This window comes from Myxozyma melibiosi (assembly GCF_037950935.1).
Source record: "Myxozyma melibiosi strain Phaff 52-87 chromosome Unknown BZA70scaffold_5, whole genome shotgun sequence".
NCBI lineage: Eukaryota > Fungi > Ascomycota > Lipomycetes > Lipomycetales > Lipomycetaceae > Myxozyma > Myxozyma melibiosi.
In genome coordinates this window covers 688,003-701,180 of record NW_027042919.1, presented here as the reverse complement: position 1 = coordinate 701,180, position 13,178 = coordinate 688,003, and the positions used below count along the sequence as shown (strand labels likewise).

General features: G+C 52.1%; 4 protein-coding genes across 4 annotated transcripts; 3 read left to right on the top strand and 1 right to left on the bottom strand.

Moving 5' to 3' along the window:
- The first annotated feature begins 773 nt into the window (after nucleotides 1-773).
- On the top strand, nucleotides 774-3,323 carry BZA70DRAFT_163387 (glucan synthase subunit). The gene is made up of 2 exons (XM_064909805.1): nucleotides 774-2,928; nucleotides 2,991-3,323. Exons 1-2 carry the CDS (start codon nucleotides 1,042-1,044, stop codon nucleotides 3,042-3,044), a joined length of 1,941 nt encoding a protein of 646 aa, XP_064768598.1. The 5' UTR covers nucleotides 774-1,041; the 3' UTR covers nucleotides 3,045-3,323.
- Nucleotides 3,067-3,524, top strand: BZA70DRAFT_163320 (uncharacterized protein). The gene has a single exon (XM_064909804.1). The coding sequence runs from the start codon at nucleotides 3,172-3,174 to the stop codon at nucleotides 3,445-3,447; it is 276 nt and encodes a 91-aa protein (XP_064768597.1). The 5' UTR covers nucleotides 3,067-3,171; the 3' UTR covers nucleotides 3,448-3,524.
- A 337-nt stretch (nucleotides 3,525-3,861) lies between these two features.
- BZA70DRAFT_278409 (uncharacterized protein) lies at nucleotides 3,862-6,336 on the top strand. The gene has a single exon (XM_064912597.1). The coding sequence runs from the start codon at nucleotides 4,025-4,027 to the stop codon at nucleotides 5,897-5,899; it is 1,875 nt and encodes a 624-aa protein (XP_064768596.1). The 5' UTR covers nucleotides 3,862-4,024; the 3' UTR covers nucleotides 5,900-6,336.
- Nucleotides 6,337-7,736: 1,400 nt separating this feature from the next.
- Nucleotides 7,737-9,673, bottom strand: BZA70DRAFT_278407 (cation efflux protein). The gene has a single exon (XM_064912596.1). The coding sequence runs from the start codon at nucleotides 9,321-9,323 to the stop codon at nucleotides 8,184-8,186; it is 1,140 nt and encodes a 379-aa protein (XP_064768595.1). The 5' UTR covers nucleotides 9,324-9,673; the 3' UTR covers nucleotides 7,737-8,183.
- Between the last annotated feature and the right edge of the window lie 3,505 nt (nucleotides 9,674-13,178).

Below are 13,178 nucleotides of genomic sequence, written 5' to 3'. Positions count from 1 at the left end.
AAAGTATTTGATGGGACGGAGTGTCCCTACGTAGTGGAAGAAAAAAAGGTGACGCGTAAATTGCAATGGGAAAGAGTGTGGTCGAGCCAGGCTGGCTTGACAAAGACTGCGATCCTTCTGAAGGTTTTTGAAAAAAGAGGGAAGGTCTATAGATAGAATTTCATGGTTCTCGTCGCGGCAGGAATTTTGTTTTGCATTTTCTGAGAGGTCTGATGGTATGGGGATCTCGTAGACGACGAAGAAAGACAAGAGGGTGGGCGCGCCTGCGGCGTCGTCGGAGTCCGAAATTGGAACCGAAGAGAGGGATTTTGCAGTATACGACGACAACAACAAAAACAAACAGAGAAAATTTGCAGCCACAGCGCAGCGCGTGTCTCCAACGGCCTGGGGGAGGTGAACAGGACATTTAGTCGCAGACAGGACGATGATGAGCAAATGCACAGAAGCCAAGACGGATGACTTGCAGCTACAGGCTTGGCCGCGCCGACGACAGCGGCCGAACGCACACAGACGAGACGGTCGACAATAAAGACTCCAAACCGGTCCCAACTGGTAGCTATAATAGGCAGTGAGCGATAAGCTTTGCTAACAAATTCCCACATTCCAGCTGCCGGTCTGCGTCTGCGCCTTAGTCTGGCTGGCATGCACCTGCTCCGCCTGCACCGCCCTCCTCCGGACGCGTCCTGCTTCCGGCCCGCAGGCCCTCGAGAGGCACGCAGACAGAGGATTTGTAGACCAAACGACACTGTAGGCGTCTGAGACGTGTTCGCGCGCGAGGCATAAGGTGACCACGCGTCGTTTCGCGGTGGTGCAGGCGCAGGGGCGCGGACGGTTATCCTGGTGCCATCCGCACGGCCCACATTGCGATACCTATTTTTGTTTGCACGTGACTGGGAAAATCGCCTCTCTTCCCTGCACCACCTTCATCCCTCTTCGGTGCCCTGCTCCAAAATTTACCGTCCTTCCTGATCCTGACCGCCCTCCTTCGCTCGCTTCCTCTTTTTTCTCTCCCTTTTTTCCCTCTAAAGGCGCGTCTCGGCTATGCCTTCCAACGGTCGTACTCTCAACCCCTTCGACTCTCCCGCCGCGTCCTCGATAGAGCTGTCTGAAAGAGCGTCTGTCAACTCAGACTACTCTGTCAACTCTGATATGGGTCTTGCCCCCAACATGAGCTCCTCTCACGCTGATGCTTTCCGACAGGCCCACGACGACCATGTGCACAACTCGCGCAACGGCGTCTTCACTTCCTCGTCGTCGGTTTCGTCCAGGTCCTCGGCCTCCGGCTCCTCCTCGGCCGTCTACGATCGATACCCAAGTGATGCGCGTCTTTCTGTCAACCAGTCGTCCATATACGACGCTTCGCGGAACTCGTCGACCTCCGTCGTCTACCCGCACAATCTAGGCGACCCGACCTCCGTTAACTCGAACGGTCCCGCCGACCCCGACTTTTCTCCCTTTGGCGGCTATCCGGTTTCATCTTTCCCGCTTCACATCGACGAGAAGGAGCCCGACGACTACCTGCACAACCCGGATCCCATATTGGACGCGAAGGACCATCGCAGCTTCTTTGACTTTGATGCCAGAGGAGTTTCGAACTTGATTACTTTGTTTTGTCTTGTCGCGGGTGCTGTGTGTCTCTTCATCGTCTTGCCAGTGTTGACCTACACCGGAGCCACCGAGCGACACACGGTAACAGTGGTCGACTCGAGCTTAACTTCGTACACCTACGGCACTCTGGGCGCTATCAGAACCTCGCTCATCGATCCTGACACTCCGACGGACGCCTATACAAGAACAGACAAGAATGGAAACACGCTCTATCTCGCGTTCTCTGACGAGTTCAATCAGGAAGGGCGCACGTTCTACGAAGACGAGGACCAGTTTTGGTATGCTGCCGATTTGCACTATGCAGCCACCGAGGATCTCGAGTACTACGATCCCGACGCTGTCACCACGCGCGACGGCGTTCTCGTTCTTCGCATGGATGCCTTCAAGAACCACGATTTGGACTACCGGTCTGGCATGCTGCATTCTTGGAACAAGCTCTGCTTCTCTGGCGGTCTTTTTGAAGCTTCAGTCTCGCTGCCTGGTACCGGTGATAAGCCTGGTTTGTGGCCCGGTGTGTGGACTATGGGAAATCTTGGTCGACCTGGATACTTGGCCACCACTGATGGAACATGGCCTTACTCGTACGAAGAGTGTGATGCGGGTATCACTCCCAACCAGTCCTCGACCGACGGTATTTCGTGGTTATCGGGTCAGCGTCTGAACTCTTGTACCTGCAAGGGATATGAGCATCCTAACCAGGGAACTGGTCGTGCTGCGCCTGAAATCGATGCCCTGGAAGGCTCGGTTGCGAGCTACAACACGACCAACAAGGTCGGTGTTGCCTCGCAGTCGTTCCAGATCGCGCCCTTTGATCTTTGGTATCTTGCCGATTACAGCTACCTCGAGGTTTACAACGACTCGATCACATCGATGAATACCTGGGCTGGTGGTCCCTACCAGCAGGCTGTTTCCGCCTTCACCACGTTGAACACCGAATGGTACGGCGGCAAATCGTACCAGACCTATGGCTACGAGTACGATCCGTTCATCAGCGATCCCTACATCCAGTGGCAAGTCGGCGGCGAAGGCACGTTCACTTTGTACTCCAACGCTCTGCGACAAAACGGAAACGTTGGTCGGAGAATTGTGCCAAAGGAGCCGATGTCGATCATTCTCAACTTTGGTCTCTCCAACTCGTGGATTTATATCGATTGGCCGGCGCTTTCCTTCCCGATGGAGATGTATATCGACTATGTGCGGATATATCAGCGGGATGATGGCAAGAGTAGTATTACCTGCGATCCGGATGGATATCCTACTACAGATTACATTTCAGATCACCCGAAGGCTTACTTGAATCATAACATGACTAAGTGGTATGTGTCTGTGTTTCGTTTTGATGAGCTGGAATGAGTAGCTAACAACTTTTCATCAATAGGGAGCATGCTGGATACACATGGCCGAAGAACACACTCATGGACGGTTGTTCCATGTAATCAAAGAAAGAAAAAAAGAGAGCTTAGGTTTAACTCGGCGGCCATCGCAAACGATGGCACCGATGGTGGTTAACCAGCAGCAACAGTTTTAAAACACGTGGCTCGTTTTGTTTTTGCTCTTATTCTAATGTTTTGTTTGATTTTGTTGATGTATTCTATTTCGATTGAACGCTTGTTGTTTCGTACAAAGTTCTTGTTTTTATCTGTATTTCTTCTTTTGTTTTCTTGTCATTCTGTCGATTGTGCAGTTTTGTGTTTGTGTTTTTGCCTCTTTCATGTAATGCCTTCTTTTTTGTACAGTTCCATTTGGCACGTTGGAAGAATTATGTGGGTTGGTTGCAACGGGTCAGGCGTCAAATTAAATATTATAGATCATGTCAATTATATTGTGGGGTGTTGTTGATGTAGATGTGTAGGTTATGTGGAGTAGATGTGGAGTAGATGTGGATGTAGATGTTGATGTAGTTGCCTGGATATCTAAAAGCGAGCACAATGATCTGTTGACAGACCTCGCCAAGACTGCAACGGTCGCCACAGCCATTGTACAATCTGCATCTTTAAATACCCGGTGACGCAAGAGCCCTTTCTTTATTGTCGTCGATGACGAAGAGTTGATTTCGGACGCTGCTGCTGCTGGGCAACGAGCACCAAAATGGCAACTTTCGAAACCAAAACGCCCCCTGGCTTGAAAGCGTTAGCAGCGTGGCTAAGGGCGCCAGCCACCCTGCCATGCTCTATTTATAAGGCTCCGTGAACACGCGCCCAGAATAAGACGCTGCTCGTGTTGCGTGCATGCGGCTCGTTATTTTGGCGCCGTCCGGGTACCAGCAGCCGTTTGGCCCGCTAAACTCAGCTGTTCTGTTCTTCCTTCGCGCACCTGCAGGACATTTCTTTTGCTCGACACTTCTCTTTCCTGCCCTCTCTTCCTTGCTTCCTGCAGCACTACCTCCCTCGTCCTGGCACCATCGACAACACTGGCCATGTCTGTGCCGTCTGCTATCGATCGCCGCTCTTTCAATGCCTCCCCCGCGGCTGGGCTCCGTGTGGGCCACAGGAGAGACAGCCCTTCGATTTCCGCGCCCTCTTCGCCTGTTCAGCTCCCGCTCGCCTCGTCCTCCAGCATGACCTTCTCCGAGAGCGCACCCGTCCCCTCCGCGCAGCCCAACCGTCTGTCTGTCTATCCGATGCTGCCTGGCTCGCGCTCGTCTGTCTCGCTCTACGGCTCCGGCGGCGGTCAGCAGCGGCCGGTCTCGAGCTACCACGGCCGCACGCCGTCTGTTGCGCCCCCTGCAAGTTTCGACCAGGCGCATCTCATTGGCTCTCTTGGAGCTGCAGGCCAGCACGCACTGGTCGCACACGACAAGACTCTCGAGCTCTACCGAGCAAACGCAAAGCGCACGAACGATCCGACCGTGCAGTTTGAATTCGCGCAGTTCCTCATCCGATCTGCGCTCACCATCCCGTTAAACCCCGACGGCAGCAGCACCACCAGTGGCAAGCCGTCTTCTTCTTCTTCTCCACACGAACCCATTGATCGCCCTCCCTCTGCAGGCTCGTTGCATGGTCTGCCAAACGGACTCGGTCGACAGCCTCTTCACAAATCTCAGAGCTCAATGTCAGCGACCTCGCAGAGCAGTAGCGGCTCGATCCACAGCGCACCGTCGATGTTCACCGCCGACGAGTCAACGTCGACGCCAATGACGTCGATGGCGAGTTCGTCTACTGCTGCGACGGGCATGACGAGATCGCAGTCTGACGGACTCTCGAACCCGTCGTCGCTGCCAATTGATCCGGCCAAGAAGCGCGAGAAGCTGCTGCGCGAGGCGGCGGCCGTGCTGCGGAAACTCGCCGATCGGAGTCACCCCGATGCACAGTATCTTTTGGCGGACGCCCTATCGTCTGGTCTTCTTGGCCGTCGTGACCTGCGTGAGGCGTTTGTGTTGTTTGTTTCGGCTACAAAGCACGGTCATTCGGAGGCGGCCTACCGAGCAGCGCTGTGCTACGAGGAAGGATGGGGCACTGCGACCGATGTTCGGAAAGCGGTGCAGTTTTTGCGCGTGGCGGCGGCCAAGAACCATCCTGGTGCGATGCTGAAACTCGGAGTTGCGTGCTATTACAATCAGCTCGGTCTTGCGCACAAGCAACGCGACGGTGTGAGATGGCTGTCGCGCGCTGCGGAGACCGCGAACGAGATCTTCCCGCAGGCGCCTTATGAGCTTGCAGGGATTTACGAGAAGGGATTTTTGGATATCATTATTCCCGATGAAGCATATGCTGCGCAGCTGTATGTCAAATCCGCTGAACTCGGATATGCGCCCGCAGCTACTCGCCTGGGGTACGCCTACGAAAACGGGATCTTGACGTGTCCTCAGGATCCTGCATTGTCAGTACATTATTACACCATCGCCGCGTTGGCCGGAGATCCACAAGCCATGCTGTCGCTGTGCGCATGGTACATGGTCGGCGCGCCGTCGGTGCTCGAGCGCAACGAGGAAGAAGCATTTGAGTGGGCGCGCAAGGCGGCCGAAGTGGGTCTTCCCAAGGCGATGTTTGCCGTGGGACATTTCTGCGAGGCCGGAGTCGGCACGAAGCGCGACATGCTCGAGGCGAATGTGTGGTATACACGCGCGGCAGAGCATGGCGAGGAGCGCGCGACGACGAGGTTGAACGTGCTCAACGGGCGGAACGCGAATGCGCAGGGCAAAGAGGGTGAGAAGAAGAAGAAGAAGGAGAGGAAGGCGAAGGATAAGGAGAACGCGACGGTCGCCGCGCCGGCGGCTGCTGCTTCTACGGGGGCGAAAACTCAAGGGCAGAAGGAGAAGGAGGCTGATAACAAGGACTGTGTTATTATGTGATGATGCTCATAACCGGATGATCCTTTATGCATGGTTCGAGTTGGTGTTTTCTATTTTTTTTCTTGTTATTATAATTTTCCAGGTCACTAAAATGTCTATAATTATGTGCTTTTTGTTGGGTTTGTCACACTGCTTTTTTTCACAACATTCTTTTGTTTTCAAATTGCATGTATTCGTTCTCCGGTATTTTTTGGGCTTGTGAAAAAAAGACATGGAAGTACGTCTTCATTTCATATCTCTTTCTAATGTTTTTTTGGGTTGTCGTCAAGTATATATATTGTTAATCAATAATGGGAATGAATCACTTCCGGGAACGAACAAAACTAATGTATTGGTTGGTTGATTTTTTTGTCAATCGGTGCAGAGCGACGGGAGATGAGATCGCTCGCGAGGATGGGTGGTTTGTGGGGTGGAAGTGGAAGTTGCTACGCGTTGTATTTATTTATTATCGCTTTATAGTTGCTTCATAATTGTATTTATTTATTCGCAATCGTAATCCTTATCAATACTGCTTGTTGTTTGTTTACGTTGCTGTCGTTGTTTATGTTTACATCCATCCCTCTCATCTCTCTCCTCTGGGTGTAATTCGAAAACTTTTGAAAGATGACGTAGTTAACATCCCTTCCTGATTAGGTTTAATTATTCCCGTCTGGCAGGATTCCATTCCAGAGATGAGCAAGAATGAGAAACTGACGTGCCGTGGCTGGAGTCGTATCCCGTGTTGACCTTTATTTCGGAGGCGGTTTTAGTAGATGCCGTTGGACTATAAAGCAGAGATGTAAAGGCATTCGTGAGCAAATACAGAGATGGGAATAACTTATGCGATATTTAATTCATGATGATGCAGCGGGTCACACGCAGGTTCACCAGCCACAGAAGCATCCCTCCAACGAAGTCTTTGCATATAAACTTTCTCTCTCTCTCTTTTTCTTCTCTCGCTGCAAGTTATTCCGCGCCGCATCGCGCATCGGGCCGCGTCGGAACCGCGTCGGACCGAGGATATCGACAAGATCCGGTGTTTTTCATATCTTCTTCAAAGACAGTGGTGACAAGGCGGAGCAAATGTGCTCCTATGCGCCGGTGATATTCTGTCGTGCTGATGCCCCCATTCTTTTCGCTCCGTGAACGCAAAGAAGCTGGAAGTACTTCTATGCAGAGCATGTAGGCCGTCTCTTGTCTCTCCCGCCATGCGTGCGCGCGCATTAGCGTGCGAACAGAGAACGGCACCGAGACATCTTTGCGAAAAACTACTCTAGAACGCCGCGTGCCGTAGTCCTGTCCGCAGCTGCTTCCGTTCTGCAGGTAATATCGGCTTTTAGCTTCGATCGTAATCGTATTTGGATATGTAGGTGGTTAGCGTGGAGATGTGAGTTGGGAATGTGTTTTGGGAAGATGCAGATAGATTTGGAGTAAAAGTCGAGGTCGCGTGCTGTGAAGTTGGTGACCCGAGTGAGCCCAGAAATTACGTAGATATCTAGCAAAGCAGTTATTCCTTCTCACGACTCCTCTCCGGGAAGAGAGGTACGCCGGGGTACCGCTACCTTCCCATCGCTAAGAGGTCAGCGTCGTGTACGTGCACTACTATATGCTGACCTTTACTTTCCGCGGTCTTTCTGCTAGCGAGTCGGGTTGGACTTGTGTTGGTCTCGAGCTTGATGTCTGGACGGGTCACTGGAAGTCTGATTCTGGCAGTGCGTAATCGCTGGCGTACTCTACTTCCGAGGCAGTTGATTCAATCATGCTCTATCCGTGTCGGTCCGGCGTACAGCACCCACAGCAATTCGATATAAAACTGAGGAGACAGCACGAGCAGCACCAAGGCTATATAGATCCAGAATAAGAGTGATAAAATATTCATTAAGAAGTCTGCATGTTGTGCAAACAAAAGTAATCAACACACACACAAAACAACAGAAAAACTAACAAACTAGGAAAACAAATCAAAGAGTAACAACCGTGTATCGTGGTTTATCATATAAGCGGAAGCACGCGTACTTCCCAAAAACAACGCTCTCCAATTTTTCATGATCAGGTTGTCGCTCAGGCTAATGATGTAAACGCTCCTTGCGAGGTGGGTTTAAGGAGAAAGAGAGGAAGAGAAGCGATGACCGCGTTGAATTTCCAAAATGAAGAAAGTGAAGGTTTTGTGCGATTGGAAAGGAGGAAAATGCTCAACTTGTGAGTCTTCGTACTACTCTCCTTAATAAAACAAGCGATTAGAGCCTCGGATACGAAAATGCATGTGTATATGATTCTCTAATCATCTAAGCCGTCAGACGAATCTCTAGTGAGAATGCGAATGCCCGTTGCCCTCCAGCGCAGCCTGCGGGTCCACGCAGCAACTAGCCTGGTCGCATCCCTCGACGCACATACAATCCGGACTCGCCGTTCCGCTCGAAGACACAGGAGTCGTCGACAACGGCGCACCTTGGTACTCGGGCTGGATGGTAGCGGAGTGAATGCCGTATGCGTGCAGCGACTTGCGGATCGTGTTGCTGAGCGTCATAAAGTCGTCGGCCGAGGACGAGAGCACGTTGACGTGCATGCTCGCAATGTACAGGTTCTCGCGCAGGATCCAGACGTGGAGGTCGTGCACCGACTTCACGCCGTGCATCGCTTGGATCTCGGTCTTGATGTCGTCGACGTCGATACCCTTCGGGGCCGCTTGCAGCAGGATCTTGCTCGCGGATTTGACGAGCGGGAGCGCGGATGTGAAGATTATGCAGGTAATAACCAGCGACACCAGCGGGTCAAAGTAAAACCGCCACGAGTACTCCGTGTACCAGATAAACAGCGCGCTGGCCATCACACCGATATTCCCAAGCGCGTCGCCCATGACGTGCAGAAACACGCCTCGCATGTTCAGCGACTGTCCACTGCCGTGCGCGCCCTTCTTGCCCGCCTTCTTTGCCCGCGCGCCGTTCGCGCGAGCAGGCTCGTTCGACAACAGTCCCGTGGATTCGCTATCGTCCGGACCAAGGCTGCTGGTCTCGTCGCTGTGGCTACTTCCGAGCGCAGACGCGGCCGCGCGCTGCTGGTCTTCGTACGCGTGCTCGTGTTCGGCGACGACGGCCTCGGGAAGCAAGTCGCCGATCTCCATCCGATCGACGGGGTCCTCGCCGCCATGCGAATGCGAGTGTCCGTGCTCGTGGAACAGAAACAGGCCGACGATGTTCGAAAACAAGCCCGCCATGCCGACGACGAAGACGAGCTTCGGGTTCGTGATTGTCTGCGGCTCGACGAAGCGCTGCAGGGCCTCGAGGAAGATGGTGAGGCAGAGCGCGAGCAAAAAGACGCCGTTGACGAGCGCGCCGAGGATCTCGGCGCGTTGCCAGCCGTAGGAGTATTCGGCGGAGGCGGCGCGTGATTTCGAGACGTTGACGGCCCAGAGGGCGACGACGAGCGAGAAGACGTCGTTGAGCATGTGGAAGGAGTCGGCGACTAGTGCTAGTGAATGGACCGCATAACCTGTAGTGACTATCTTAGCAACCTGATGGCAGACTTCCGCGATGAGTTTTGAACGATAACGATAGCATACCGATAATGACTTCAAGTAAGAAGAAGAGCGAGTCGATGATAAGAAGCGTAATGATACGCCCCTGTTTTGAGAGCAAGGCCATCTTGAGAACTGTATAAATGTACTTTCTGCGTGGATAAAGGACGCGACGCGGTCTTTGATGATGTTACTCCGCAAAAACTAGGCGTAGAGTCGGGGACTGGGTAGTGGCAATAGATCTCTCGTGAGTTGTTTTCATATACTATCGCGCTCGCTTCCTGTTGATGAGCTGCTTTTAGTGCTGCAATAGACAACGTAAGATGTTGGATGTAGACGGACACGTACGAAGTGGCGAGGTCAGCAATCCAGCGCGGAGCTTCAGACTGTGCGCGGCGGTATGGAAACGGAAAAGCAGACGCTATCAGCGGCGACGAAGAATCAGAATAATCACCTCGCTTCTAAGAAAGCCTAATCCTCGTTCGTCCGTAAACAAAAAAAATCCCGAACCGAATAAAGCAGTGAATAAGAAAGGGATAAGAGCGATACGGCCTGTTATCGAAATCGTTGGTTCGTGAGCGCGGTGTAGAGAAAGAGACAGTTCAGGAATTTAGACGTGCGCCGCCCAACAATGATTTCGATTTTGCTTTTGGAGATTACCTTATTTGTTTATTTCTTTGCCGAGAGGGGACCTGCCTGATTAAGCAGAAATGGACTAGATCTTTCTATTCATCGCTGTAAGAACGAACTACGGCATCTACAGATCATAATGCATTTTCGCAACTGGCTTCTCGATAGCTCAGCTTATCACGTTATCCTCGCCTCTCCGCTCTGGCGCGATGTCTGTCGGCTGCTGGAAGTGCGCCTGCCAGCGGCCGGAGGGGGGCTGATTCCCTATTCGTTACCCTAATCCTGAGATTACCTCATTGATTAAGTAATGGATTTGACGCTGAAGGTGCGATACTGCCTTGACTTAATTTATGTGCATCTTCATTCGCATACAGACAGCAAGCAGTTCATCAGCAGGACTTACTCAATAGTCGCTTGCTTCCTGCCTAGATGTTTGTTCACCTCTGCCAGCCGGGAAGGACGCGCTCGGGGTTATGTAACAGCTCGATAAAGCAGCGCGGCTTTCGGAAACTGTGCACGCGACACCCACTTAACTCCCTCGTTGAGAGCAGCCAGGCAGGCAGCCTATCTGGAATGAGCGCTAAGCTTGGACGTAACTGGTATTTAGTCTGCTGTTGATAGGATGGCGCGTGGTGGATAACGTCAGCAAGCAAGCAAGCGATATGGCTTTGCTATCTTCTATGTTTCTAATTTATTTTATTGACGGAGTGAGAGAAGGAGGAAGGCACAGTTTTAATTAGTTGCCGTTCGAGGAAAACGACGAAAGCAGACTGTCTGCGTGATTATTAGCAGTAAATCTGCCCAACCTGCTCGCTTGCCAGCAAATTCAGTTCAGGGTCGGCTTTATCATTTTGATCATCAAACGGCCAAGACAGGCGCTGGCTCGAATCTATGCCGCTGGTGTGGTATAGTTTGGGGGGAAAGAGGGTAGCGCATACTCGAGCAAAAAAGCTAGTTAATGTATTAGTGATGAAACCTCCAGGTCGCGGGTGGACCCTTACTGAGCTGCAAATGAAATACTACTCAGTTAGCGAGCGCCGGAAAAAAACCAGGCCAGAACCCAGCGCGGTGGGTTTTATTTTTTCTGCTCTCTAGTTTGACGGCAGGCAGGCAGGTCGTCGTCGTCGTCGTCGTGTTGGGAAAAAGGTCAAATGACGGCAGCTTCCCGCTCATCGGGGCCCCCGGTAGTTACCGTCGACCGGCTGCCATCCATTCCTGAGCTTGGGTACGGCGGTGGCAGCACGGCGCGAAGCAGGACGCGATATATTTTTGATGGTTGTTTATCGCATCGGTGAGGAAAAGAGTTCTGTTTATCAGTGCAAACCAAATTGTTCTGGGTCGTCGGCCGGGATTCTCCGTTACCGAGTTGCACCTCGACCTTGTATCTCTTGTATCTTTCGCAAAACGTTGAGACACTTTAATATCATTTTCTCTAGTTTTATCACCCTAGTCCGTGTTATGTCTCCACATGTCTTCACCCGGACTGAACTTATGCACAGCAGGACAGTCATGTGATTTGCTAGATCCCGAGCCAAAAAGACACGAAAACGATGAACAGGGATCTGTTCGAGCGGTGGCCATCTGAAACACCGCGATACGATTGCTGTTCAGCGCATCGACACTTTTGTCTGAGACTCTTTGATCACTAGTCATTCGATTCCTGCGTCCTGTTTAGTTGCGTGCGGCAGGCAGCAGCAGCAGCAAGAGCACACTGGCCGCTTTTAGCAATTTTTCTTCACTGCTGCAGGGTCTCCACTGCAGCCTCCAACTCAGCTGCTTAGGCCTGCTGCTGCCGCCAACAGACGGGTACACTGCAGATTTTGCCCCAGAGATGGGAAGGCTAAGACCCGTACACCAGTCCCGTTGTAGGTATATCGCTCTCCCTTGCTGTCATAGATTCTGCTGCTACTGGAAGAAAAAAAAGTGGTCGGGTCAGGACTGATCGGTTCCGTCCCTGAGTGTATACGGCTAGTGTGTACGTCTCGCCAGCCCATTAGCTGACCAGGCAGTATTCGTTTTCCTCCGCTCTGTAAGAAACTAGTGTCTTCTATTCACTTTTTCATTTATAAAAAGATTACTGATCAAATCCTCTATTGTAAGGAGTAGAAAGTAGCACGACAGACTCAGCCGTGCGTGCGCTGTTATCGAAGCGGCGGGTGCGCGAAGCGACCCAACCGACCCCATCGGATTTTTTTAAAAACGCAAAATATACCCATTTAGGCCGCTGCCACCTCGCCAGCCGTTTTTCCACAGGCATTTTGCGAATGTCTGAGGGCAGGCAGGCATATTAGACGTAATATATAAGACATCAGGAAAAGCTTGTGCTGGCAGCCTCCGTCATTCGTCCTGCGAGTTACTATTTGATTTTCTCGAGTGAAAGCGGGTTGAGGATCGGGAGTGCCGAGCAGATTTGGAGGCCCAGAGAGATGGGAATATGACTGAAGAGGCTCTCTTTCTGCGTGTATCAGGCGCATGGCAGGGATTCCTTTCATACAGCGCCGAGTTCAACAATGGACGCACGCGACGGAGGCCTCAATGGCGCGGGTGTCTGAGACAGATTTGACGCGCAGCACAGGGTCGATGGCTGAGTACCTCCCTGCTCTGTGCCTCTGCGCCTAGTCTCTCAGCGACAGAGCGAACGGCTGGAAATTGCAGGCAAGCAAGGACAGAAAACTGAGATGTGCTATATATCATGCTGCTCTCCTGCCGGAACTCGTCTGTAGGTGTTTGAAATGCAGCACAAATGAAGAAGCTGGGCTCGGCTCCTGGTCGATACTGTTCAACGGCTATCTCGCGAGGAAGACACGGACTTATTATCAGAATCAGGTACGATCGACGGCGTACTCTCCGCCTGTGTTTTTCCGATCTGGCAGTCTGATGATTCCTCTGGCTTGCGATGAGGACGATGATCACTCTGACCCTTTTCCTTCTTATGCATGATTTGTAAGTGGGGATGATTACTACTAGCAGTGGCGGTGGTGATGCATTGAGCAGGCGACAGCTGTACGTGCGCGTGTGCCCGACGCATAGCTGTGGTTGCTGACGGCACTTGCCGATCACGGTCTCGGAACGCGCAGCAGACGAGCGACAGCAACGCCCACGCACTTGTAGAAGAGATATAGTACTACATAGACCTCAACTTCCTCATAGCTATAC

Excerpts from the sequence above, each read along its gene's own strand:
- BZA70DRAFT_163320 (XM_064909804.1), top strand. The coding sequence starts at position 3,172 with ATGTTTTGTTTGATTTTGTTGATGTATTCTATTTCGATTGAACGCTTG.
- BZA70DRAFT_278409 (XM_064912597.1), top strand. The coding sequence starts at position 4,025 with ATGTCTGTGCCGTCTGCTATCGATCGCCGCTCTTTCAATGCCTCCCCC.
- BZA70DRAFT_163387 (XM_064909805.1), top strand. The coding sequence starts at position 1,042 with ATGCCTTCCAACGGTCGTACTCTCAACCCCTTCGACTCTCCCGCCGCG. Across the intron at positions 2,929-2,990 it reads ATAACATGACTAAGTGGTAT|CATGCTGGATACACATGGCC; the intron begins GTGTCTGTGTTT and ends ATCAATAGGGAG.
- BZA70DRAFT_278407 (XM_064912596.1), bottom strand. The coding sequence starts at position 9,323 with ATGCTCAACGACGTCTTCTCGCTCGTCGTCGCCCTCTGGGCCGTCAAC.